We start from the raw sequence: 25,472 nt of genomic DNA, 5'->3' as shown, positions 1-25,472 counted from the left end.
GCACAGGAATTCGACAAATGAATCGTTGAAATTACCGTCCGTCAAGTGCTTTTCTCGAGTCTCGAGGGCGAAACAAGATCCGGCTTCGAAGAGTCGATTCAGGACGGACCCACGATCCGAAGTTGCAGAAACGATTTTACCTGCGATTTATCAGCTCCGTCCGTAAAGCAAAGGACGTCCCGACGTCAGCCGTTTACCGGCTAGGATATCGCTTGCGGAACTAAATCCTTACGAATGCGATACCTGGTGACAAAGCTCCGGGGGGTGGCGGCTTGACGGGCGTATGCAAATTTGTTGTGACACGGCCATGGATCATGGCAAAAGTTCTTAATACCTGGATCCGCATTGTCCTCGAGCAACTCGTCGACTCTGGGACTTACCTCCGAGCATTGTCCTCCGGGGCTAGAGCGCCGTCTTGGGTCAGACCGCGTTGCTCATGGTCAAACGTTTGCGCCCTCGAACGGGTAGGTACGCAAATCGACTTCCTCGAGGGCACGAGGCCCCGAAACAATGAGGCGCACCTGCCGTCGCTGGCGTTGACACTTTGCCAACCGGGCCCTCGACCCTTCCGGCTCTCGGGACCACGAAGAAGGCCGCGCTCTCGAACGGCGGCGCATGCCTTGGTGTATGGGAACGCGGTCGCTACGCATGCAAACACAAAAGACCGCAGCCGGCCGTCGGGCAGTCAGCCAGGCAGCAGGAAAGGGGCCGCTAATTATGAAAACTATCATTTATTACGAAGGATGGGCGTGTTCCCTGCATGGGGTTCCAAAAAGACACTCTCTGCCCGGTCGGAGAACAACGCCAGCTCCGCGGGGCGCCCGAGTTCTGCCGCGTATGAACTTTTCCGCGCGTTATATGCCGCGTTCGGTCCCCGGGTGTATCTTCGTGTATATGCAGCCATTTACGTACCTGGCGTAACCGACCTAGCTCACGATTTTTCCAAATTATAATCAAAAGCCGAAACGATACGGTGGCTGATGAAACTTCGGTTCCGGCACGGATGTGGATGCAGTTCGCATTCGCGAATATCACTCCGCACCGCTCGACTCGACGCTGAAAAATATACAAATTACGAATTCCAGTATCCGCCTACTCTGCGCAAAAAGTCGTATGGAAACTGATAAATGCGTTGTGGACGCGGAATGAAAAACCAGATTTGCTGTTCAAAAACCGTATGGCAAATCCGGTTTTTGACTCTTTCTGCAGAATAGACAAGTAGAAATGTATATACGTTAAATTTTTTCAGACCGAATCAATGTATATGTATTTTCACGCAATGAAAAACGAGATACGAGTTCATTGACGTCGGGATGTAGTCGTAAAATTTTATCACTCTCCATTGGAGTTCCAATAATAACAACAGAGCATACCTGAAAAATCGACGTATTTTTTATGTATTACCATCAGTCCACAATATTTTTAAACCTATGATCTACAATTTTTTAAAGCAAATTTCTGTTCGTGTTGAATCGAAATTGTAGTAATCAAAAAAAGTATTTCACCTGAGAATTTGATGGAAATCGAAGTCAAATGCGTCTGTTTGGAGAAAAAAAAAATTGTGATATTCGATGACTCATATCCGTTGTTATTGTTTGTTTATTTATTTATTTATTTATTTATTTATTCATTTATTTATTTTTCTTTGTGCCCTATTCCGAAAACAATAACGGGATGTAGAAGAAAAATCTAGGAAATAAAATTTCACACTTTAACTTTTCGTGTAATAGATTTGGAACGTGTATTGAAGTATAATTGATAAATTGTCGCCAACACTTGCCAAGTCGAAATCAATTTTTGAAAATCATTTCGTCACGATGTAAGATAATCACGAGGTTGAAGTTCGTAACGTGAACGTATCGTTTGAAATGAATTTTTTCAATCACCATTCCACAAATTCCAAATTATCGTAACCGCGAGAAACGGTGAATAATAAAAACTGAACAAAGATGCGAAAGCTCGTTTAATCGGTAATCGGCACCCTTACAGAGCGGAGGGAAATTATAGCAAACGTTGCAATTCCGAGCAAAATCAGGACAGATATGCGCTAGCCCAGAAGCGACGACGAGACATTCGATAAACGCGGAGCGGAACGGCGAGAGAAACCTTGTGCAAACTAGCCCCAAGCGATAGAGGTAGTAGCACACGGTCTACGAACCGGGTAGCTGCCGGGGTTAGGGATGCCCTTTATCCACGGGTGCTCGACTACTCGGCAAACTCCATTAAAGCATTAAGCACAAGTCGATGCACTCGGAAAATCATCAGACGTACCTACGGTTCGCTTGTTTGTCTCTTCGGCCGCAACGCGGCGCTGCAGTGGAGTCAGGCCGCGAAGCCCTCGACCCTCGTTCAGCCGCCCTGATGTTTACAGTGATAAGGGGGGGGATTTGAAATCATACCTATTTTTAGAAATTTTTTTTTAACCTTTAGGCCGCCGGAAAACCTAAATATATGCGCTGTGGAGCAATCTACGTCAAACCTCTGTATTCGGGGGGTTTTGAGGCAGATGATAAAGAATCTGAAATCGAAATTCCCAAGTTCTAGATCGCGGATCCAATATGGCGGACCAAAAAATTAAAAGTATCGCTCTAGCTTTGAAATTTTCTACATGGGGATTTTTGGGGTCGCTGATGACAGATTTGGTATCTGATTTTCGAAATTCAAGACGGCGGGTTCAATACGGCGGACCAAAAAATCAAAAATATCCCTTTAGCTTTGAATAGTATGAAAAGAAACTAACGCGGAAGAAAAATCAAAAAAAAAAAAATAATTTTGAAACGTGAAGACGGAAATTTTTTTTTTTTTTCAAGCCGAAAAAACATAACAAAGAAGCAAACAAACGGAGTCACGCTGTCTCTCTACGTCGCCGACGTTACCTCTGGGTAATACTAAAGCCAGAGTCATGTGGAACAGCCTTGTATAATCTCGGTGCATAGGCACGACAATTGAAGATTTTCAATAATTGAGCTTACTATCAGCGACCACGAAAACCTGTAGAAACAGACTTTTAAGCAAAACTGCACACTTTTGAATTTTTCCCTACCGTTAATCGCCGGAAAGCCCAAATATAGGCTCTACGTGTGATCGGAACTTTGTTATAGCTTATATTCAAGACGTAGGCACACTATCGAGGGGCTGCTCACATGAGAAATCATTGAACCATTTAATCCAAAATCAGACAGGCAATCGCTAGAAGTTGCTGGAAATCACTCGAATCGAATGATTCCTGATTTCCTCATGATTTCTTAAAGTATAGACATATTCATGGACATAGATACATTCTCGATATCATCCCCTATTACAAGTGAAAATTTTTTTAATGTTTACGGAAAATGTTTACGAGAGAATAAAAAAATTATTCTAATTTCTATAACAATCTCTGTTATTGATTGTGTATCCACGTATCACCGATCGTAAATTAATTATTGTTAATCTATAATAATCAATCAATATTCATTTCTCGAGAGTCTAAATATCAATGATTTCCAAAACCTAGAAATCACTCTTAATCGTTGGAATAGGTAATCTCATTGATTCGGAAATCGCGGGAATCACAGTCTAAATCACAAGAAATCGATTCCTTTCGGAAATCGTCGTGTCACCGAACCCGCGAGTGAGCAGCTCCTCGCACACTATTCGGAAATTTTGTAAGGGGATTAAATCCCATCAAATCCCGGCGATCTAAAGGTTATATAAAATGAAAACACCCGGTGCCGTCATTTTGTTATTAATTTGAATAAAATAATTCTGAAACGTTCATGAAACTATAAATAATAAAGCCATGAAACTCAGATTCCTCTGAGCGTTTTCACTTTGTAAAAAAAAAAACTCCTCACAAAAAGGTACGATTTTAAACCGTCCAAGCTGTACTACTCCCCCCTTAAACCCACGACAGATGAAATAAAGACCCGCAGTCAGCGCAGCGGCTAGACTCGACGTCGCCCTGCGCAAGTATACGTTATGTAGTCAAGAGCAGACGGGGTTGGCTCTGAGTTTGCCGAATTTTCTGCACACACGTGCCGATTTAATGCGCGCATGAAAGCTGCGCGATGTTTGTATGCGAACTCGAATGCGTCGGGCAACTTTTCGGCTTGGAAACCTACTCCTTTCACCCACGTACGAAATATTCGTATCGTATTTCTGCCGCGGTCACTTACAAGCAACGACTCGGCAGAAAAATAAATAAGAAAAAAAAAAAAGGGCTCGATATTATATCGCCGCTCTGTATGCTCGGCTCTTGTTATATATTATAGAATCGATTTTACAACGACGGCGACACACGGACCGGAGGAGGCGAAGCGTCTGGAATTAGTCATACGGAGAATATTTTCAACTTGACGGGTTTTCGTATTATTTCGACCGTGATCAACGTTCGCCTTCGACATCGCGTACGTGCCGGGCGAATGATCGGTCCGATTTCAAATTTCCAAAAATTTTCGCGATGGGAGTGAAATTTGAAATCGACGTTTTTTTGTACACTCCGTAGTCCGAATATAACGGACTCGTTGAATTAAAGGGCGGAAGTAGTGAGATATATTTCAAAGTAGAAAAACGAAAAAACACCTGTCAAAGCGGAGTCCCTGCAAAGTGATCTACTCTATAACGACAATAGAAACGAGCCCTGAAATCCAGCTGTTCTAACGTGTATTGGATTTCTGTGGCTCGAAAGCCGACGATTAAAGCCGTTTTAAAAAATAATGTTACAGCTACCATCGAATCATTTGTCATCCTGTCCACGCGGTCGCCCAGCGGGACCCTCTCTCGCCTCCTCTCTCTCGCCTCCTCTCTCTCTCTCCCTCTCTTCCCCAGTCCAACTCCCTCTCTCTTTTTCTCCTGGGACCTGCGAAATAATTGTTCCGTGGCGCAGAGATAGACCACCGTTGCAGGCAGCCTTCTGCGCCCAATGGCCAAACCAATTTTACCAACTTTTGTAATCCAAATAGGATGAGTCAACGATCTATACGTCGTTTGTTCACAATAAGTCCAGGAATGCACCAATTTTTCACTCGCCATGTTACAGCGGCTCCGGTATCTATCGCGTTCCGTTCTCTTCTTCTTTTTCCTACGTCCTCGTCCATTCCGCTGTAAAAGATATTCTCATCGTCGATATCGCGGCGAACTAAATTACTGCACGCGTCACGTTTTCACTATATTACGGAGTAAGAGATTTACAGTGCCCGTAAGTTGTCCACTTTTGTCTCGAGATGGAGCTCTAGAAAAACCACAAAAAATATCTAAAAGTCGGGTGTAAGGATTTAGAGATTTTGAATTGTTGTAAAGAATACGCGATATTATTTTTCAAGTTCGATGGTTCGATCGAATTAAAATCGCAATTTATTCGCACGTTTTTCATCTTGGGCAAAAATTTAAACACTTGAATCTCGCAAGAGATTCAAGAAGTGAAGAAAGATCGATGCGACGTTCCGTCTTGTCTTGATTTCCGAATTCTTCACACTCGTCGAATTGGACTGAATTTTCCGAAAAGCTTCAACGCGTCGTCGAACGGCATTGCGTCTCAGACGCACAGCGCCGCAGCTGAGCGAAGACAAATTCCGCGGCCATATCCTGCGACGTGCAGAGAGCAGAATCGGCTGGCCCATTGGTACCATGACTATACGTGGATGCCGCTTTGATCTGACCGCCTCGATCTTGCTCTGGGGGTTTTTCAAGGGCTACGGCTCGGCGTTGATCGTCGCCTAGGTGAAACCGCCCGGTAAAGGAATCACTCCCCGAGGCTCGTTTGACATTTTCACTGCGGGGTATGAGTGAAATATGATAATAATAGGGCTTAACTCCGTTGCACGGTCAGCCTTGTCAACTATTCGGCTCAAATTGGTCGGAGAGGACTCCGGGCCCAAAAAGGTATTTGGACCCTTTTACGCCCGTTTGAATTCTCATCCCAGTGTCTTTCCGAGTTTCTGTTGGATTACATTACGGGATTACGATTATTCGTTAAAGGGATATCGCACGATATTGCTGTTGGAGATGAATAATGGGATTGCGAAAAATAGGTAAAATAGCCATTTTGATAATCCGGTACAAGTCGGCAAAAACAAAATTATACCTCCGGATATAACAATGCCGCTAAAGGAAAATACCACCGATTGCGGATCACGGCCGAATGGATGAACCTCGATGCCGATACCTCGAGAAAACCTCACCGTCTTGTCTCCAGTTATTGGATTATAAAGGTACCGTAGCCAGTGCTCTTTTTCGACTGATTCTGAAACAACAAACGTTACCGTTCGGCCGAGACCTGCAAAGTGACACGGAATGTAAAATACACTGTAAATACTAATTTTGCAAGAAAATTATATTCTGAAGCTCATTGTTAGACTGAAACGAACGTGTATTTATAATGCCACTAGCTGTTGGATAATTCTTCTTTTGTTTTCATTCTTCCCTGAAATGTTGGAGAAATTAAATGAAAATTTGAATTTGAACCGTTGATCTTCAGGCTTGATTTTACGGTCTTCTGAGTATGTGATAGTTATTCTTCTTCTAATCTTTTCACATATTTTCAGCCCGAAATAACTGAACAAGTCGGAAAGGGAAAGTTTTTATCATGCTTACAGGGTTTTAAAGATATTTGTAGAAAATATTCTACGCTTACTTGTCCGTTATAAAAGTTAAAATTTTACAAAATCCAAATAACAATGATTCTTCTCTCAAATTTATGCGCCAATTGATTTGAAAGGATTAATCAAATTATAAAACAACAATTTGCGCGACTTGATTTAGTCTGAATCTTGAATTTTATTTTGTTTTCGCAAAAATGAATGACGCTACAATTTGAGGCTCCGTCAGTTTTGATTCAAGCTTAAATTAAAAATTTTTTTTTTTTTATTTTTAATCCAAAACTTGTATTGAATGAGTTACTCTTGGTTATTGTGGGAATTTTATAACTTATATAATTCTTCGTTTTACAAAAAAAATTTGTTCGATCCAAGGGGTCGGCGATTTTTTAAAATAAAAATGCATCCAACCAACATTCGAGATAAGAAGCCCCGTTATCTTTCGGAATGAAACGTGAATCCTGAACGCAGTCGTTCTTAGATCAGTACCAATAGACAATCGGATCAATTGGTTTAATGTATTTTTAACCTAATTAATTAGAGGCGTCATCGAGGGAGTTCGGGGGCGGGCCCTAATGCGAAATACTTGTAGTTGACCGGGAATGACGTCACCGGCCCGTCACCCGCTTTGGCGCCCCAGCTTCCGGTCAAATAATTGATATTAATAGTGAAAGATGGGTCAATTTGCTGGACCGTGGAATGCTCACTGGATCAGATAATCCAATTTGATCGTCATTCGCGCCGACTTTTGCCGTTTCAATTTATAAGTTTTCTTGAATCCTGGATGCTGACGGCGAGGCTCATCGCGCAGGCTTATAAAGCATAAATACGCGAATATATGTATAGTTAGGTATGTACGACAGAGTGTTGTACGTGGCAAAAATAATGATCGCAGAAGGATATCCCTTGATCCTATTTTTAAAGCTGATCTAAAAATTTTAACTTATCTCATTCAAGTGATATCGACAGGATGCAATTTTTTTTTAAATTGTTACCGCAGCCGTATTAATTAATGCGTAGTTGTTCTTGGAAGTGTTGTGTGCTGAATTTGAATTCTGTAAAAAAATATCCGCGGTGCGAAATCCATAGCTCGAACGGTTCCAAAGTTATAACTGAATACTCAAACATCGGAAGTCGCTCTTATGTAGAATAAATAAAATTTCAAATGAAAAAAGTGCATAGCCGGATAACCCTGGGAAAATTATCCCCGCTCCAATCTTTCTACATTCAATAATATCGTGTGCTGATACATCCGTAAGCACTGAGTCAATTTGTACGTAAAAATATTGATTCGTTCACAAGTTGTCGTCAAAAAACAGGACATCGGACGTTTTTTTTCTTTTTTTTCGAAATCCACTCTACTGATTTTTTTCACCCAAGTTGAAATGCTGGACCGCCAACTATGAAGAAAACGGATGGTTTGTTGGACAGCAAAAGAAAGCAATGCATAAAAAAAAAAAAATTTTAACTTTTGAAAATTATTTCTTTGCTATTCTGAAATAACACCCCCGCCATTTTTTTTTTGGTCATCTCTCTTATTACAGATCTGCACCGCATGATTTTTTCAGAATTTTTGCAAATCGTGTTATTCGAAAGTGCGCATGCGCCAAAGAAAGCCCTAGTGTGCAAAACGTAGAATTTGAATTGTGCGCATGCGCCAACGTTGTTTTACCGCACTGTTTCGAAACGAAACATTTCATACACGCTCCGCAGACTTCGAAAATCGAACTTTGCAAGCAGGCATTTGAAAAAAATAACTTCACAACGGAACGCCACGCTATAATAGTATAATGCATACGATACACGTGGGTCGAAAAATTTCGAAAGAGATTTTTCACATACACGGATAGTCGAAAAAATTATTCACGCAAATAATAACAAAGGAATTAGCAAATGACCGTCGGTCAGCCGAACCATGCGTTCCCCCGAAAAGACTGAAATATTACTTTCGAAGGCACCGCGGTGCGAGCGTCCCTTTTACAGGACCGCCACCCGGCGCCTTCTTCAATCGCAACCCGCTGGTACAAATTTCGGAAAACACTACAGCGCCCACAAAAGGCTCGAAAGAGCTCCGAGACCCGGACGGCCTCGGAAGGCCATTGTCCACCTGTCACCGGAGCCTGTGGGAAGCCTCAGGATCAAATCACCCTCCTAGCCTCGGCTATCATGGAACGGCATAATTTGTTAAGTCACTGCTCCCAGTACTCCGGGGAAAACGTGACTCCGCTAACGGAGTTGTAATTATCGTCAAGTTTTGCGGTGTATTCTATAATCTAATTACTAAATTCGCTGCATATTTTTTTACTTTCATTCGATTGAGTTTTTTTTTTTTTGGATTTACTGATTTGTTGATCATTGAACAGGTTCATAGGTAACTGACGGTAACAGTTGCAATTTTAAGATCCCATTGAATCGATGATATTTTGAGTCTTTAATTATTCACAACTGTTACGGTACTCGATAACCTAAAACTTTGAAATTACATCAAATCTGCGAAACTGTGACGCGTCGAATTGACACGTCTCGTTGATGAAATTCCTTGATCATTGAAAGGTCTGAGATCGTGCAATTTGACTATATTTGATTGCGATGAAAAACGTTAATTTTCAACGAAAGTTTCACTGAATTGCAAACCGAATTCCAGAATTCTGGAATCCTGGAAGGTTAGTATGAACCTCGCTCACCAATAATCTCCCTCTGGCCCTCAGGTACGTTTTGGAATTTGCAGCCGATCAAAACCGATAATGCGTCATTACATACAACTCGTGGAAAGTGAGGTAAACCAATCGTATTAGTACCTACGAGTGTAGCATCGCATAATTCACAGGGTGCTTCGTTCCGAATTAGTCATTACGCTGTTTCGAAAATTAAGCGAGAAATGGAAAAAAGTCAATCAAATCGATTGCGGATGATGTCGGTTATGAAAAATCTGCCGACATTCGTTTTTTGTTGAGGTCGATTCGCATGAGGTAATCAAGCTTGTATAATGTATGGTTTACTGAATGCGTTTAAACTAATTATGTGTATATAATTTATACGTAAATACATTTGCAAATTTTTAATATTACCGAACGTTTATTGCAGCATTGAAACAAAAAACAAAAATGACTCAAAATACGTGCGATATAGAACCGAACACTGCTGGTTATAAATACAATTATTTTCAAATATTCAAAATCTTCTGATTGAAACATGGTAGTGATAAAAACTTTGCTATACTCCTCAAAATTTTGTATAAATCTCCATAAATTCGCGTGGATCCCTCCCAATAATTTCCCCGCATAACTTTCGCTGCGAGAGTAAAAAATATTTATTGTATCAACTCGATCTTCTGTGCTGCTGAAAAACTCGGCATATTCTGTTCAATATTAATATAATTTCACTTAATTTTTTTTATAACCAGGTTAATATTCTGCCGGTTATCCTTTGTTCATCTTGTTTGTTATTGATTAAATTTATACGTAAAGCTGTGCGAGCATTGCGGCGTCAAATCCAGATCATACGAAACTCCGTGACAGGCGACAGCGAGGATGGACAGGTTGGAAAACAAAGCGTGTAAAAACGTCGATGCGAATTATACCTACCGAGCGGCAAAAATCTGCGGTTTGCAATCGGTCAGCCACCGAGAGCGTTGAATAAACAACGAATCAACGTACGCCGTATGAAAATATGCTTTTCTTTGAAATTTTAACGAACTAAGTATATATGACCGAACGCGTGGCTCGCAGCCCTGGTAATTCTGCCGCTGTAACTCGACACCCTATCGCATGTGGGATGAGAGTACAAATTGGGGTGGTTTCGAAACGTGTATAATGACTTGTCTTAATTCGTTCAGTAAAGTCGATTCGAATCTGAAAATATTCAAATTTACGCGTGAAAAATGCTTGCACTAATCACGTTTATAATTTAACCTTATTTCAAATACAATTTACCAAATCAATTATGCGGTATGGGTCGAATTCTTTTTATATTTTTTGTCATAGTCCCAAAGTCGAGATCTGCAATGAAAAAACGTTCCACGCTACATGCTATAACTACGAAAAACTTTCGCCCAACTTCAGAGAAATTTTATCGAATTATTAGAATTTCTATTAAGCAATCTCAATCACTCAGTCTAGTTCGGCTTCGAAATAAATTATCTGCACATTCAATTCTTCACGGGTTAACATTAACGGGTTGAAATTATGCACCTGAGACGAGTTGAAATAAATTATTGATTGCAATAGTATCTACACTGAAAAAAATTTCATTTGTTACAGTAACTAGAAAAATTGAGTAAAACAGGTGTCGTTAAAAAAACTGTTTAAAGATTGTTGGAATTGCGAAAAACGAGGTAGACTTAGGTAACGATTTTCCGCTATTGTCGATGCTTTTTTGGTAATTGCAACGCAAAATGATTTTGTTCGGTTTACTGTACTTTTTTATGTAAATAAGACTTTAACGTCAATTTATTGTTTCACAAGCATTAAATTTTCCCAACAGTTACAAGAAAATATAGTAAGAGTGACCGTAATGAGAAAGAATAGTAACGGATACCAGACTTTCCGGTAAGAGCTAGAAAACTAATTTTCATTTCGTACCTAGAACTATATTTTTCGATTGCGGTAAAAAATGAAAATAGTTAAGATAATAGAGAGGTAACCGGAACTAAAAATTTCTCTCAGCGTACATACACGGTCTAGAATATCGAAATGGGAATCAATGATCGTATTATAGAATGAGAAAGTAAAAAATACTCTGCATTTACACGACAAATGTAGAACGCGAAGCGCGAGTCCCTCGAAGAATGAAGTGCAAAACAAAAATATAAATATTATTGTACACCCAGGTTATTCGCGTGTGGTGAAAATATTTCACGGTACCGCGAGGAGCGATCCTCTGTATATCCTGAACGTACGTAACGTATTCGGTTATTACTGGATTACATCGAAAATCCGATTTCCCCAGATTTTCCAATTACTGCGTCATCCTCGAGCCACCCGCGCCTCGGCGAGTTGAGTGGGGTGGGGGGATTAAGCGGATCCGCAACACCGTGTGTGTGAGTATGTGTAGGTTTGTACCTACCCTGCAGAAGCTGCACCTACGTACGTGCGATTATGATCCAACCCCCATTCGAACATTTTGACAAAAATCGGGTATGTCGGAATTAGCGGCACAACTTTGCGAGCGCTGCATATGCATAAGAATTTGCAAATCTTTATTGTACGCATTCGAAGGAATTGCCGTGTAGGAACAAAATAATAGTTAAGGAGATTCCACAGCTTTGCTGAAACTGATGAATCGATCGAAAAAAAGAACAATTTTTCTGGTTAGTTTCAATAAAAATAACTTGATTTTCAAGTTTCATAAATTTTCAGAGAGCTTGTTCGCGACTAAGTTCAATTCAAAACTCGTTATGCCGTAATCGGAGAAGCTCTTAAGCAGCATTTAAAAAGTTTTATAACTTCGTCACAAGTTCCCTGAAATTTTTGAAATTTTTTGTAACGATTTTATGATCCTCGTATTATACTGACTCTGATTTTTCCGAGAGTTCTATGATCATTTTTTAGTCATACATTTTTTTTTTCATCAGTCTGCTAGTTTAATTGATATTATTGACTGAAAAATGTCAAATCCTATGATTGGAATTTTTTCATCGACCCTCCTTGACGTAGAATCAATTAAAAAACCATAGTTCTTCGGGAATAAAAATTTAAGGACATACGACAGTCTCGACCATTCACAGGAATTGCTTTGAACAGTTCAGTCCGCATCTATTCAATCGCGTACCTATATATCGTACATATGTATACCTAGGTATATTATGTAAAGCGTATACAGGATCCTGGCGTAGGGGCGTCCTTCCAAGAAAAAACTAGGTACTCTAGGTGGCAGATCGTCATCGGAGTTTAATTAAATCGAAAATCGAAGAGTCATTAATGACAAGTGGCGCCCAATAGCGATGACTCCATGATTTCTATTGACCGCGCGATACACGGTGGGGCCTCCTTGACTCGAGCCGGGCCATGGCCGAGCTGCGGGACCCACCGGTCCCATAATGACAGTATAACAGTCACCCGCAAAGGCCATCCGTTGTGTAAGACACACCGCCTTCTCAATATTATCGATTGGTCAGAAAGAAAAAATATCTAATGGGTCCTTCTCTCCCGTCCGTGTCTGCTCTAAACGTGTGTAATGTGCGCAGGTAGGATGTGAATGTCATGACCACTCTACCTGACAATGAGATATAGTATTCGAATTACCGGCGTAGCCGTTGGTTTTTTCACAAGCAACATACAATCAGACATTTTGCGCGAAGTTGATCAGTTTTTAACAACGAGAACAACAATAATTTATTACCGGAATTCACTTTAAATGTACAGTTGACTTGCATGCACTTGCGTAAAAAAAAACGCTCGTACGCAGGTTCGCAACTAATATTACAATTAATGTTAAAATTAGACTATATATGTATAGACCTCTTGACCTTACGACTTTTAATTTTGAACATTAAAAACCCCCATCTTTTTTCACGAAAGCGTTTTTGAGTTATAAATATTGAAGCCGTTTCACAATTTCAATCCATAAAATTGTCATGAAATTTGCAAAAATTCAACTTCAATATCACCAGTTTAATATACACGTATACTGTGGAGTTAAAATTATTTGAGAATCACCGACAGGAAAAATATGTGAACGTTCCAACATGAATTTAGGTAAATCGAAACTTATCGAAGTACTAAAAAAGTAAGGCCAAAGTACTCCGTCATTGGAACAATATCAAAAATGATCAAAACAGAAAAATGAATTTTTGGAAATTTTTACTAAGGAATATCCATACAAGCGGAGAAGCGAAAAGCTTACCAATTGAAAGCTTTCAATATTCATAACTCTATATCGGTTGCAGAAGAAGAGAATCAGGGTTTTAGAGATACATACTGTCATCGGATAGTGCAATCAGCATAGAATGCACAACGTATACCTTGATCCGTTGAATTGTCTTTTCTTACTTGAGCGAAACGACCAATTTGTTTCTTCAGTATTGTTAAGGTATAAGCCTGGCTTACCCCGCCTCTCGTCAAACCTTTAGTGTCACTTATACGCATCGATGCTATGAAATTTCACACAGTAAATTTCTCACTCGAAATCGCTTATATTGTCTCTCAAACGAAATCAGCAGTCGCTGTAAAAAATATTCGACAAAAACGAGATGACATATTTTTCCCACGCTGAAAATAGAATTACCAATCGCGTGGTACAAACATAAAAAACCTCAATCCTTTGTACCTGCGAAGATCAGACCACTTCATAATGATTGTATAATAAATCCGTCGCGTCACGTTAAAGTTGCGAACTTCAATCGTACATCGTTGATCGGCTGTACAAGAAAAAAAAAACAAAAAAAAATACCGCTCTGCAAAGGTTTTCCGTAACGAAAAAGGCAGACGAACTGTCTCCAACGAACTTTTTGGTGTCAAAGATGAATACTCAAATTTTCCGTCACGTCAAATATTTGTCGATAAAAAGAAAGATCGAAATAAAAGACCAAACCCGCGGAAAGAAGAATACTCATCACTTCAATCGACTTGCGGGACAGCTGATTGTGGAATTTCCAACCATGCACGTTGAACGCGCGTGAGTAAATTAGTCGTTAAAACGCCGCCTCGTGCCCTCCGCTTCAATCGTGTCTCGTCTCTTCCTCCAGCTGCAAGTATATCCGCAGATGCTGAGGATTCTACGAAAACCGCAACGGCAGGAGTACAGAATCGATTGACCCCAGCTCTGTCCACCCACCAACTTCACCCGTCCATTTATCTATCCAACCAGTCATCCATCCGTCCGTGTATACGAAAAAAGCTCGCAATTCCAACAACCTCTCCATAAAGCCGCTCCAAATATCCTGGTATCTCGATGCGGGTGCTGCCACCTAGGAGCGTTGTTTCAAAACGGTCGAGGAATCGTAAAGACGGAGGCAGGCATCGTGCATCGGGAGCATCAACGGCAGCACAGCAGCAACGGCCTTTCCTACGAGCAAGTTATAGAGGCGGTGGGGGGTGGTTGGGGCGGCGGGGGGGGGGGGGGGGGGGGCAGAGTCGTCGAAGGCGTAAGGCCATCGTCGTTGCGGTCCATCGGCAGCAGGTTGATGGATATGCTTCTGCCGCCTTGCTACGGAGGAGGACCGGCATATAGGATGCATGGGAACTCGGCTCTCGATGCGCGTCGTCGTCGGCGGCGTTTCTCCAGTCCTTCCGGAGCGACAGGCGGGCCGACGGGGGTGGCGGCGGGGGTGTGAAGGGGGCTGACGGCGGCGGCGTGCGGGGGAGGGGGGGGGGGGGGGGGGAGCGATAAAAGCGTCGCCCCAGAGGGGAGGATTTGAGGCGACGCGCGGCGAAGGCGTCGGTCCGCCTAGGTGGGGGTGGGGAGGCGGCGACGTTGGATGGTCGGTGTGTGTCTAACCTCTCTCTTTTCTCTATGTGTGTTGCAGCGCTCGCGCGACTGTCAAGCGTTCGGGTTGCCGGCGGTGGTGGGGATGTCGCCTCCAGCCCCCTCGCGACCTCCGGTGGTAGGGATGACAACGGCGCCGGAGGGAGGGTAGCGCCGGTACGTGGTGGGGATGACCGGAGAGGCGAACAGGAGGTGGAGAAGTCACGCAGCCCAGAGAGTGTCGAGCCGACGGCCGCGTTTGACGTCGCATCTCTCGTTCTCTATGGTTCGCGCGCGCTACCGATACGACTAAAGATATTGCTCGATCAGTTGCTTAACCAACTACCGCAACAACAAGTTACGCGTCTGCTTGCCGCTTTCGGCTGGACCAGCGAGGATTACAGTAGAGGATACATACTGCAGGTGAGTCTCCTCTTCTCGTCGCCTCCCCCCCCCCCCATCCCACCCCCTCTCACCGCCCTGCCCCCCCTTCTCTCTCTCTCTCTCTCTCTCTCTTTATCTTTCGCTACCTCTATCTCTCTTCCCTCCGCTCAACTCTTACACTCATCAATCATCCGTTGCGGACGATTAATTCTTACCCCGGATTCGAGAAACGAAGATCCGCCTGTGTCCAGGCAACTCGCCACACTCGACGCGTTTGTCATTTGTCGAATAACGCAGCCCTCTGCGTTAGGGCGCGAAACAAATGCCGTTCGAGATGAATAGTGCGAGTTGCCTACACGCAGGCGGACTCCACCCTGTCTTCGTTGTGTATTGTATATAACAAGGCGCTTTGACGCGCGGTTCTTCTTTTGACGGATCACTCGGGCGTAAACCGATGGACCAAATGTTACCGGTTCTCCCGTCAGAGCAACTGTCCGCTGCTGACTCAACTTTCGAGGTGAAACGGACTTCATAAGCCACATCATCTCCACGCTCTCTTCTGCTTTATCGCTCCGATTTGACGGACGCGGTGTACCGATCACCTTGCACGCTCTTGCATCTTTCTTTACAGATCTTTGATCAGAAGTGACAGGGGCGCCGGATTTCTCGATTCCTCAATGCTGCGGATTTTTGTTTCTTGTTTCTCAAGCGTCGTCAACGTAAATGAAGAATCGTAAAAGCTGTGCTAAATATCGTTACGTACATGTGTATACGCGTTGCGTTTACTAAACTCTCCGACACCTAAGTAATACGAGACCGAGTACCTATGTGTGGCGTAGGAAAGGAAAAGTGAGATAAAGATGAAAAAGTCAAAAAAAGTGTGTCGCAATAAACCCGCGGTACGGATGTATAAACGATAGCGAGATATTTAAACAAACAATTCTTAGAACAAACAGATAAACGAAGTGAATCATGAAAAGAGGTAATTAAGAAGTGAACCAAAAACTCGTGGAAAATAATAAAATAACGAACAAATCAAGTTGAAGAGAAGTAATAACAAATTTTTAAAACCAACTACTTACGTGTAAACCATTTGGTGGATTTGACAGTTGGTTTCGTGAAAAGTGTCATGTAAATACAAATGTATAATACAAGAAGACGAAAATCGAGGAAAAGTAACACTGTGTGAATCGTGGAAAACAACAACTGCGAGTATTATAAATACACGTATGACAAAATACAACGAGAATAAAACAAGTTTGACCGACGTATGTATACAATATATAACGTTATAGGTATAACGGCATGAGCGATGAAAAATTCTTCTTCCTCAAACCGATATCAAAGGACTGGGATAAAGACTTTCGTGACATTCGTGCGTGTGTGCTTTTGTGCTTCCACCCCAGGTCATGCATGCATGTGCCTCTGTGTATCAACAATTTGCAATAATCTCTTACCGATCGAGGAATTATTGTGGATTACGCAAGCCGAATGTATCAGGACATCGACAGTTACGTGTATGGATCAATCAAGGAATCGCATTCGAATCGCGCTGTAATCGCGCGATATTATCAGAGAAAAGTCAGAGAATTTTATTGAAAATCTCGAACTTAGAACGCAGTACGTATAATTATTGACAGATTTTTTATTCTTCAACGAATCTCGCCTGACGCGCGATTATTACACAGATTTGTCTCCTCTAACGAAGCAATTCGTATCATTATTTTCAAATCTGCGCGATTCGGAGATGATGTTGTTTGTTCGAATTCGCGAAATAATCCCGTTAATTAATGTATGAAAAAATTTGTAACCCGAATGCGGAAAGTATCGCACATAGTTCGTACATTATACTCAGGCATAGGTCAATTGACGCGGTATCTGGCATTGAAACGCGAAATGGATAACGATCGACCACCCTAAGTGCATAAAAAATGACCGACTTTGCTGCCCCCTCGTGCCGAGAAATTATAAAATAAAAGCGAATCACCCCCGTCGTTCAGGCACCGAGTCTAACGAGTCTTCACGCGTCTTCCAATCCGCGACGTGGCGTGACAAAAAACTTGAAAAAGGAACGACGAGGAGCAGAGCGGAATGGAGGGGGGATGTTGGTCGTGTTGTTCGTTCGTTCGTTCGTTCGTTCGTAATTAACTGCTCGTTATGCACCGACCTGACTATAAAGACCACGGATCGTGAAATAAAAGAAGAAGAAGCGCGAGCGAAGGACCGCTGATTGCGTAGAGTTTCGGTTGGTCAAATCTTTAGGCAAATTGAAATCGTTCTACGATCGATCGGCGAGCCTGGAACTATTAAATAATCCGCGATGTATCGAGCACACGCGATTATTGGCTCGTTGATCGGAATTTTGATGGAAGAATCTATGTCCTAGCTCGCCGTTCTCTACCGGTTTTAATATCTCCAAGTTGCCGATCTCATCTCACATATCTCGCGATGATGCACGACGCGACGGCTGCAGATCAGGAGCTGGAAACGAACGCGATGCGACGCGAATTGGCGGCCTTTCCTCCACGGCTTTGTTGACGAAATCGTTGTACGTATGGAAGATATTAGATGCAAATAGATGGAAGAATTTTCCGTTGTTTTTTAACGTCTCGTCGCGTATCTCGAATTGTAAAGTATCGTTGGACCAGTAATACATGATGAAGGAAACACGTATATGCCATGTACGCGTGTTACGTATTAATCCATGATGTGTATAGAAAATTGGTCGTGAAAGAAATTAGGTTCCGATTATATGTGTTTTATTGCAAAGAGTCGTACATGCTCAAGTTTTTTGTTTCGTAAAAATTTACGGTTACAGTCCTGTCGCTCGTACAGTCAACGTTTCATTTGGAAGAAATTATTATAATTCACATCGCCGTCGTTGCATCTCTTCGCGTGAAACCGAATGACGTAGATTATTATTTGGAGGACGAATGATAATTATATAGTAAAAATCCGCGCTGAATATCATGTACAATCACCCGTTTCTTCGTACACTGTGCGACGTAGAGAATCGTAAGTGTAGGTAAAAAGAAACATTTCGTGCGAAATCAAAGAACGAAGCTATGCCTCGAAGAAATCTTCATTTTCATGCAGAGAAATTGTTACAGTTGTTTGTAAAACATTATCAAGATAAAACCGACTGTGCGAATTAAGAACTTTTGAGTTGTATTTTAAATATCGATAGATTCATTGAGAATTTGAAGTCACGATAATCGATGCGGTACTAGATTTCTATTGTGTCCATAGAATGCGGAAAAAACGGCTTCAATCGCGTTCCGTTTACTTTACGAATATTCATTGCGGATAATTCTCTTAATATAAACTTGAAATCGAAAGAAATCGACCTTACAAGTAATTTCGAGAGATACCGCATCCCACTTCTTCGTGTTCGTAAACGTTGATTGCAATGTCAGGAGATCGCTTGTATACATTTGTATAATTATACCCCGTGACGATGGCTAATACCAGGATCCTTCACGCGTCTCGTTCGCGCCGATACCTATCATAATGCAAAACTGCAATACTCGATTCTCACGATTAAAGATGTACAGTCCGAACAAAAAATACGAAAAGAAAAAATTTGAATTAAATAATATAACTGGCATTAATCAAGTTTAGTCTCATCGATGCAAAAAATCTCTTCGACACTGATCGAAGAATCGATCGATCTGTCAAGAAGATATTTCTCGAACGATTTCTGGAGAATTTATTCAATTGAAATCGGTTAACCTTACAACTAGCTGTAAGTTTAAGTTCAAAATCTTTATTTCACATTCATTCATTTTCAACTTGATATTTTTTCTTTCCACCAAGTTATTTGTACGATACATCCTTTAAAATTTTACTATGCTTAATTCAACGAATCTCAGAAAGTGAAAAATGACAGGCAAATAAGGAAAATCAAAGAATATCGTTCGGTATGACGATAATTTTCGACCGCGGTTAGCAATACCGGTTGAATAAAATTCTGTCGCGTAGCTAGAGATAAAAATGAGACTTGAAGCATGGCTGACGTATAAAAACTTAAGTGCAGGATCGGAGGACGCGGACGTCCTGGACCCCCGGCCCCCCAGAGGCACCGAATTTGCGGTCGGATCTCCCCTCGGCCTTCTTCTCCTACACGCCAGGCAGTAAAATCACCGATATTATCAATTTAATACCGACGTTGTAGGTACGCGCAAAAGACACACGTGTAAGTACAGCTGGCTGTGGGTATTTTATAAACGATCGCGGCGCGACGAACCTTCGCCTTACGAAATACACGAAAGAGGAGAGAAAAGGACGCGCCACATGTGTGGACGATTTAAATTGACGGTGTCACGCGAGCCAAAGGCGAGGTGGGTTTTACGTATTTATAACGTACACGAGGAGAGACTGTATAAACTTCGTTTAAATGACAATAAGCGGCTGCGGCGGCGGCGGCGGCGGCGGCTCGAACGGAATCTTCCGCTTAAATTACAATCCCCTATTCGGCCAGAAGGGAATTTTACTTCTGCAGGTTGATGTTCCAGGAAGCGAGAGGAGACAGCCGCTTTTCTCTTTATTTCTTTTCATTTTTCATCGCATCGCGCCGCGAGTTCATTGTTTCTTTTTATTCTCGTCGATTCCTCTTTAATTTCATTTATACAGTCGCTGTACCGCAACTCGTCGCTGAAATGCTTACAAGCCTCGATTATAATGGTGCACGATGACAATTTTTTCACACTTATGTTCATTTACGCATCGATGCATGATTTCAGACTCGCCCATTCTTTTTTTTTTTTTTTTATTTTCTTCCAATCTTTCGTTTTTTATGATTCAATGAGTATGTGAATACCGTTGGCAATCTCTTCTTCACACAACGTCCGTTCGTCAAATAAAAAGTTGTACGATATGTGGCTGCGTAACTGCGTGCATTGATAGCAAGGTTTTACCGATTTTTCAAGCAACGTTCGTGTGTCCAGAGGCTTGGTGTTAAGAGGTTTAACCGATTTTAAAAATATTGTTATCGAGATATGGAGAAGGTCGTTGAAAAAAAAAATTTACTCTCATATTTATAAACAACATCTCGGCACATTTATTAGAGTAGAAAACTTGTGCGGCGAAAAGTAGTTTGCGTCAGCTTATAAATTTCACGACTGGTTCTATAATTACTAGATCGCGCGACATCGCAAATGCGGTTCCAATTATTAAGGTGTAATTTTTAAACATAAATCATACACGCACCTACTCTGTAGTTAATTAAATACGAAATAAACCGAACCACACGTAGCGCATAAATCGTGAACGAATTTCCCATTATTAATTCGAACGTATAACGGAGCCTGCTTATCTCTTTCACTCGATTTCTGTCTAGACTTATAATCCTGTAGAATTGGACGATGTGTGTCACTGTATCTGCGATACTCGCGTGAGGGACGCCGTGGTCAACCATCTTGTTCGTTTAAAGGTGGAAAAAAAGAAAAGACGGACTCTGGAAAAGAAATAAAAATATGTGTTTCGTATGTAAATCGTCGGTCGTTGGGGCGTCGTCCACGGTGGCCCCGTGCGGCAGGACCCGGAGGAAAAGGAGAACGAGAAGAAGGATCTGGGAGGACACGCGGGAACCGTGAGGGAGCCCGATGATGTGGGAAACCCGGTGCCGAGCCACTCCGAATCGTATCAACGCGAAGCTTGGCTTTTTTAAGCGGCCGCCCTGAGGCGGTCGAATTATATTATCATACGGTAATATCAATATTATTGATATTATACGCAGAGGACGCGATATCCTCCGGGGAACAAGTACGGGAGGAAGAAGAGGCAGAAGAAGAACAGCAAGATGATGAAAATAAAGAAAAAGCAGAAGAGAAGACGAGGAAAGAAAATGAGAAGAAGCTCCAAGTATTCAACTGTTTCAGATTAAAGCGATATTTCTACGCCGTTTTAGTTATTGTCTTTCGATGCACTTAAATAACCTCTAGTGACGTGTACTCATTTTAGTTTCGCGATAGAATTTTTTTAAATAATCGCAGAGCAACAGTCTGAAATCGTTCAACAGTCGAACTGTAGGCCTCGTTTTAACGCAATTAATAACATATTTTGTTTTCGTAGACCTTGGAAGGTCGGATTCGGTCCGTCATTTCTAACAAAATTTACGAAAATTAAATTAATAATAAATAATAAACGAATTAAAAATAAAATAATACGATTTATGAAAATAACTTTATCATCTCAGACAATGGTCTTCCCGTGTAAGATCGTACTTATAATTATTTTGGAAAATTCGGTAAAACGAGTGGAACAATTCTGTTTCCTTTTCAGAGTTTATTCGAGAAGAAAAATGTCCGAAGCGCTTTTCATACTTGAGATAAAAATCCCGTATACGGGTATACTTCAAAAACTAACGCTCAGGTCTTGTCGCAGTTTCAAACAAATTATTGCCCTGTTTCGAAAATGTCTAGTTATTACGTACCTTTTCAACGTACATTTATTACGGACAGATAATGACGAGTAGTTTTTTTTCTCCATCATCTTATCCTTTACCCTGAAGTATTCCCTCCAGATAGGCAAGAACAACTCACGCGTGACGTTTTTCTTCCGCCGCTCATTATCCCCAATTGTTTTATTCCGCAATTCTGCGCAACGGTATTTCGGCGCGCATTTGTATAACGTTTCCAAACAACGCATCGCGCCCTGTTGTACAGCTATAATAGGGTAGATGCGCGATTCGGCGCGTTATGCAGTTCTTTATCGGTATTTATGTAATTATTATTCGGACTGCAAACACAATTGAAACGCTATCCCGGGTTTCCTTTGCGGTCCTACAGGTATACCGTGCAGGTGTAATGTTATATCCTGTCGCGATTTGAAACTTGATATATAACCAGACACCATTAACGACGACGAAATTTCAATTGAGAGAAAAGATCGCAGGTTGGCAAGTAGGTATCCTTCACCTGTACTACATCGGTGTACGTACCTACATACCTTATACCTACCTACCTACATATTATAACACACGATGCAATTGAAAAGCATACTGCTATTATATCGCCTTATACGATCTTCACGTTTTCTACACACGAATAAGACAAAACCGTCTGCCGTGAAATTATATTCAGTGTCCAGTCACGGATGGCACCTTCGATTGCATTTTGCTCCTCTTATTTCTTTTCACCGTATCTACACCAGAACCGGTAGCATAGGGTCAATTTTCTCACCTTTATTCAAGACTTTCGTTTCTGGTTTCTTTTTCTTTTGCAATTCTGGTTTTCGTTCCGCCGAAGCTTCTGTCAATTATCACGATTTATTTTCCGCGTTGCTTCCCCTGCCAAATTACGCTGCGATTTTATCCTACAAATGATGTTTTCAACAACTTTTACCTGAAATCACGAGTAATTATTATTATAGACTACTTTGATCTTATCTGAGGTAACGGTTTATTCCAAGAAACGTCTTACCATTTACCTGTCCAGCAAAGAAAGATCGACGAACGATATTCGATTCTTCAAACGTAACAACCGATGAAATTCGACAGATTTCGCCAGAGATCAGTGAGTCGATTCAAACGGCAAGAAAAGCATTTCAAGCTGTCCCTCGGTTTTTACCACGAATCACTCTCTGGGCGACCTCGTGTTTTAGGTTGCTTATTGGGCAGAGGTATCCTGCAGGGTGTTACCGCGAAAATTCCTGCGAGGCGTGAGAAGTGACAGTTGATAGTTTTATCATTCGATTCGCGGAACGAGCTGTGAGGAAATTGTTTAGCCGATTCGACGAATGTGTCGACGACGCAGCGATCAGAAGAAACATGCGTAAACTAGTTGTAACGAATAAGCCTCGCGACGGTGGGGAAACAAAAACAATGAGACGCGGAGTAGAACAAAAGTGGATGAAAAAAATTAGAAAAAGTGACTAAATGGAAGGTTGAAATACCGATTTATACGTAGGTACCTGTAACGATCGTAAAACACAACTTGTATAAAACTATATCAAAGTTGCTTCTCGGCTGGACCGCCTGATGTCGAGGAGGAGGTGAACACGTACACGGTAATAATTACACGTATAACAACAACAATAGTATAGATCGTTTCACGGAAATGTTCAAACGGAATGCCACGATGAGTGACGTAAGCGATCGGTATGCATAGATCACTATAGCAAAACGCTATACGGACAAACGATAATTGTCACATAAAGTAAATTTTATAACTGAATAATAATTCAACTTGCTTATATACATGTAATTACACGTGTGTTTATATATGTATGTATCGATAATTCGGAATATTTTATCGATACCTCTGCCCCCTCCTTTATTCTTTCTTTCTTCTCTCATTGTTGCTCCATCTTGTTACACCTTTTTATCATCTTTTTTTTTTCTTCTCCTCTCCTCTCCCTTCCTTTCAATCTCCTTCGTTACGGGATACGCGCAAGTGCCGAGGCGATGAGCCCGCGGCGCGTGATCCTGTGTGTGCCGCTGAACAAATATACAGGCTAGAGACGCGAAGACGTCGCGGCGCTGGGCGTCCTGGGTTACGTCGACGGTGGTGCGGCGGCTGGAATGCGTAAATATACAAGAGAGAGAGAGAGATATAGAGAGAGAGAGAGAGAGAGAGAGGCGAGCGGCCGCCTAGGCTATTCTGTGTATATATACACGCGTCTAATCCAAATTTATAAGGACCCCCGCGTGACTCTGCACTATCTGATTTCTTACACGTCTGCCATATTTATCGATATTTTCAAACCACGCGCTTCTTCGGAATCTAAATCAAATGCAAAAGGGCCAGAAAAATTGTACATAAGTGATGGAAAAGAGGGTAAAGAAGGGGGGGGGGGGGGGGGGAGGGGCGACTTATTTAGCAATTGGTGCAGCTCGATCGTCACTCGAAAAGACGAAAAAAAGGGAGACGACAAAAACTATTGGATATACCGTGTAATGTACGTTGAATACATATATCCACACGACATCCACCCATGCGGCTTTGAGAATTTGGTTTCAACTTTTTTCTATCTTCCTCTGTTTATTATTAGCGTCTCTTTGAAGTGAGAAAGTAGATGGCGGCTATTAATGGGGAGATCAAGGTCCATTATACGGGATTCTCATTTCGTACGTTTTTCTAACGTAAACGGAGAAATTTGGATTTGTTACATACGCGTGCACTGCCTTGACTCGCCTCGGATGAGAATTCGACCGACTACGCAATGAATATCACTACGAATGAAAATTTTTAATGATATTAATCAGCTGCTGATATTCTGTATACCAAGTTTGTATTTTTTTTTTTTTTTTCAAATTGATAGACAGTAATGCGAAACGATTGGATTATTGTGGTCCCGATCGAGAGTTTATAGGTATAATATATACCTGCGTATATTACGGATAGATTCACTCATTTATTACGCATAAACTGAATTCGAAGTGGAAAATTAATTACAGATAGTGGGGGACGAGTACATTCAGAAATTTGAAACTCATTAGCGGCTATGATATTGTTGCAATTCATATTATTTGGAGAATTCATTCTCCATGAATGATGGTTCGTTAGAAGTGTTTTTTACAGTAGGGTGATTAGTTAAATTGTACAGATTAAAAGAAATATTTAGTGAATATATGCGACAAAATATTATACAAGCAATAAAATTAGCACAGTGTCGTAAATTCTCTGATAAATCCGCGTTGACATTTGTCGATAACAATCACTCACAAAAATTAAAATTATAACGATGATACGTATTTGGCATTCGCATTCACACTTAACGTCTCTGTAACGAGTTCAAAAATGGTGACAGTGAAAGTTATAATACTTGGGATTAAAGCGTTTGTACACCTACGCACTGATAATATCGTACGAGTTTTGTCGTTTAAAGTGTCGTGACCAGTTTCTGATAATACACTAGATTTTGTTCATCCCCTGAATTACATTCCTTGGTCGCGGGACAAGCGACAAATAATTCGCGATCTGTAATATAGTTGAAAAGGCGAGCGTCCGCTTCGCGTTCCATCCTTGGAACGATAATTATCATTTTACCCAATTCCTCCTCGCGTTCATGAATAACGAAACAGCGGCTCTCCCTCCGTGTGTATTCTGCTGCACCGTTTACCCTTTACCCTTCCCGCGGGATGGACCCTTCTCGACCGTTTCTAGTCCT

At 41.6% G+C, this 25,472-nt stretch overlaps 1 protein-coding gene across 2 annotated transcripts in view; it reads left to right on the top strand.

Moving 5' to 3' along the window:
• LOC107218463 overlaps positions 1-25,472 on the top strand; it is a 259,589-nt gene that overhangs the window by 228,441 nt on the left and 5,676 nt on the right. For both annotated transcript variants that reach the window (XM_015656350.2, XM_046736982.1), the window contains exon 4: positions 15,040-15,401. In XM_015656350.2, the coding sequence (XP_015511836.2) occupies positions 15,040-15,401 (362 nt within the window). The remainder of the gene's footprint in view (positions 1-15,039; positions 15,402-25,472) is intronic.

This window comes from Neodiprion lecontei, chromosome 4, assembly GCF_021901455.1.
Source record: "Neodiprion lecontei isolate iyNeoLeco1 chromosome 4, iyNeoLeco1.1, whole genome shotgun sequence".
NCBI classification, from domain to species: domain Eukaryota; kingdom Metazoa; phylum Arthropoda; class Insecta; order Hymenoptera; family Diprionidae; genus Neodiprion; species Neodiprion lecontei.
The sequence above is the reverse complement of the archived record's forward strand: the minus strand, read 5'-3'. Positions and strand labels throughout refer to the sequence as shown.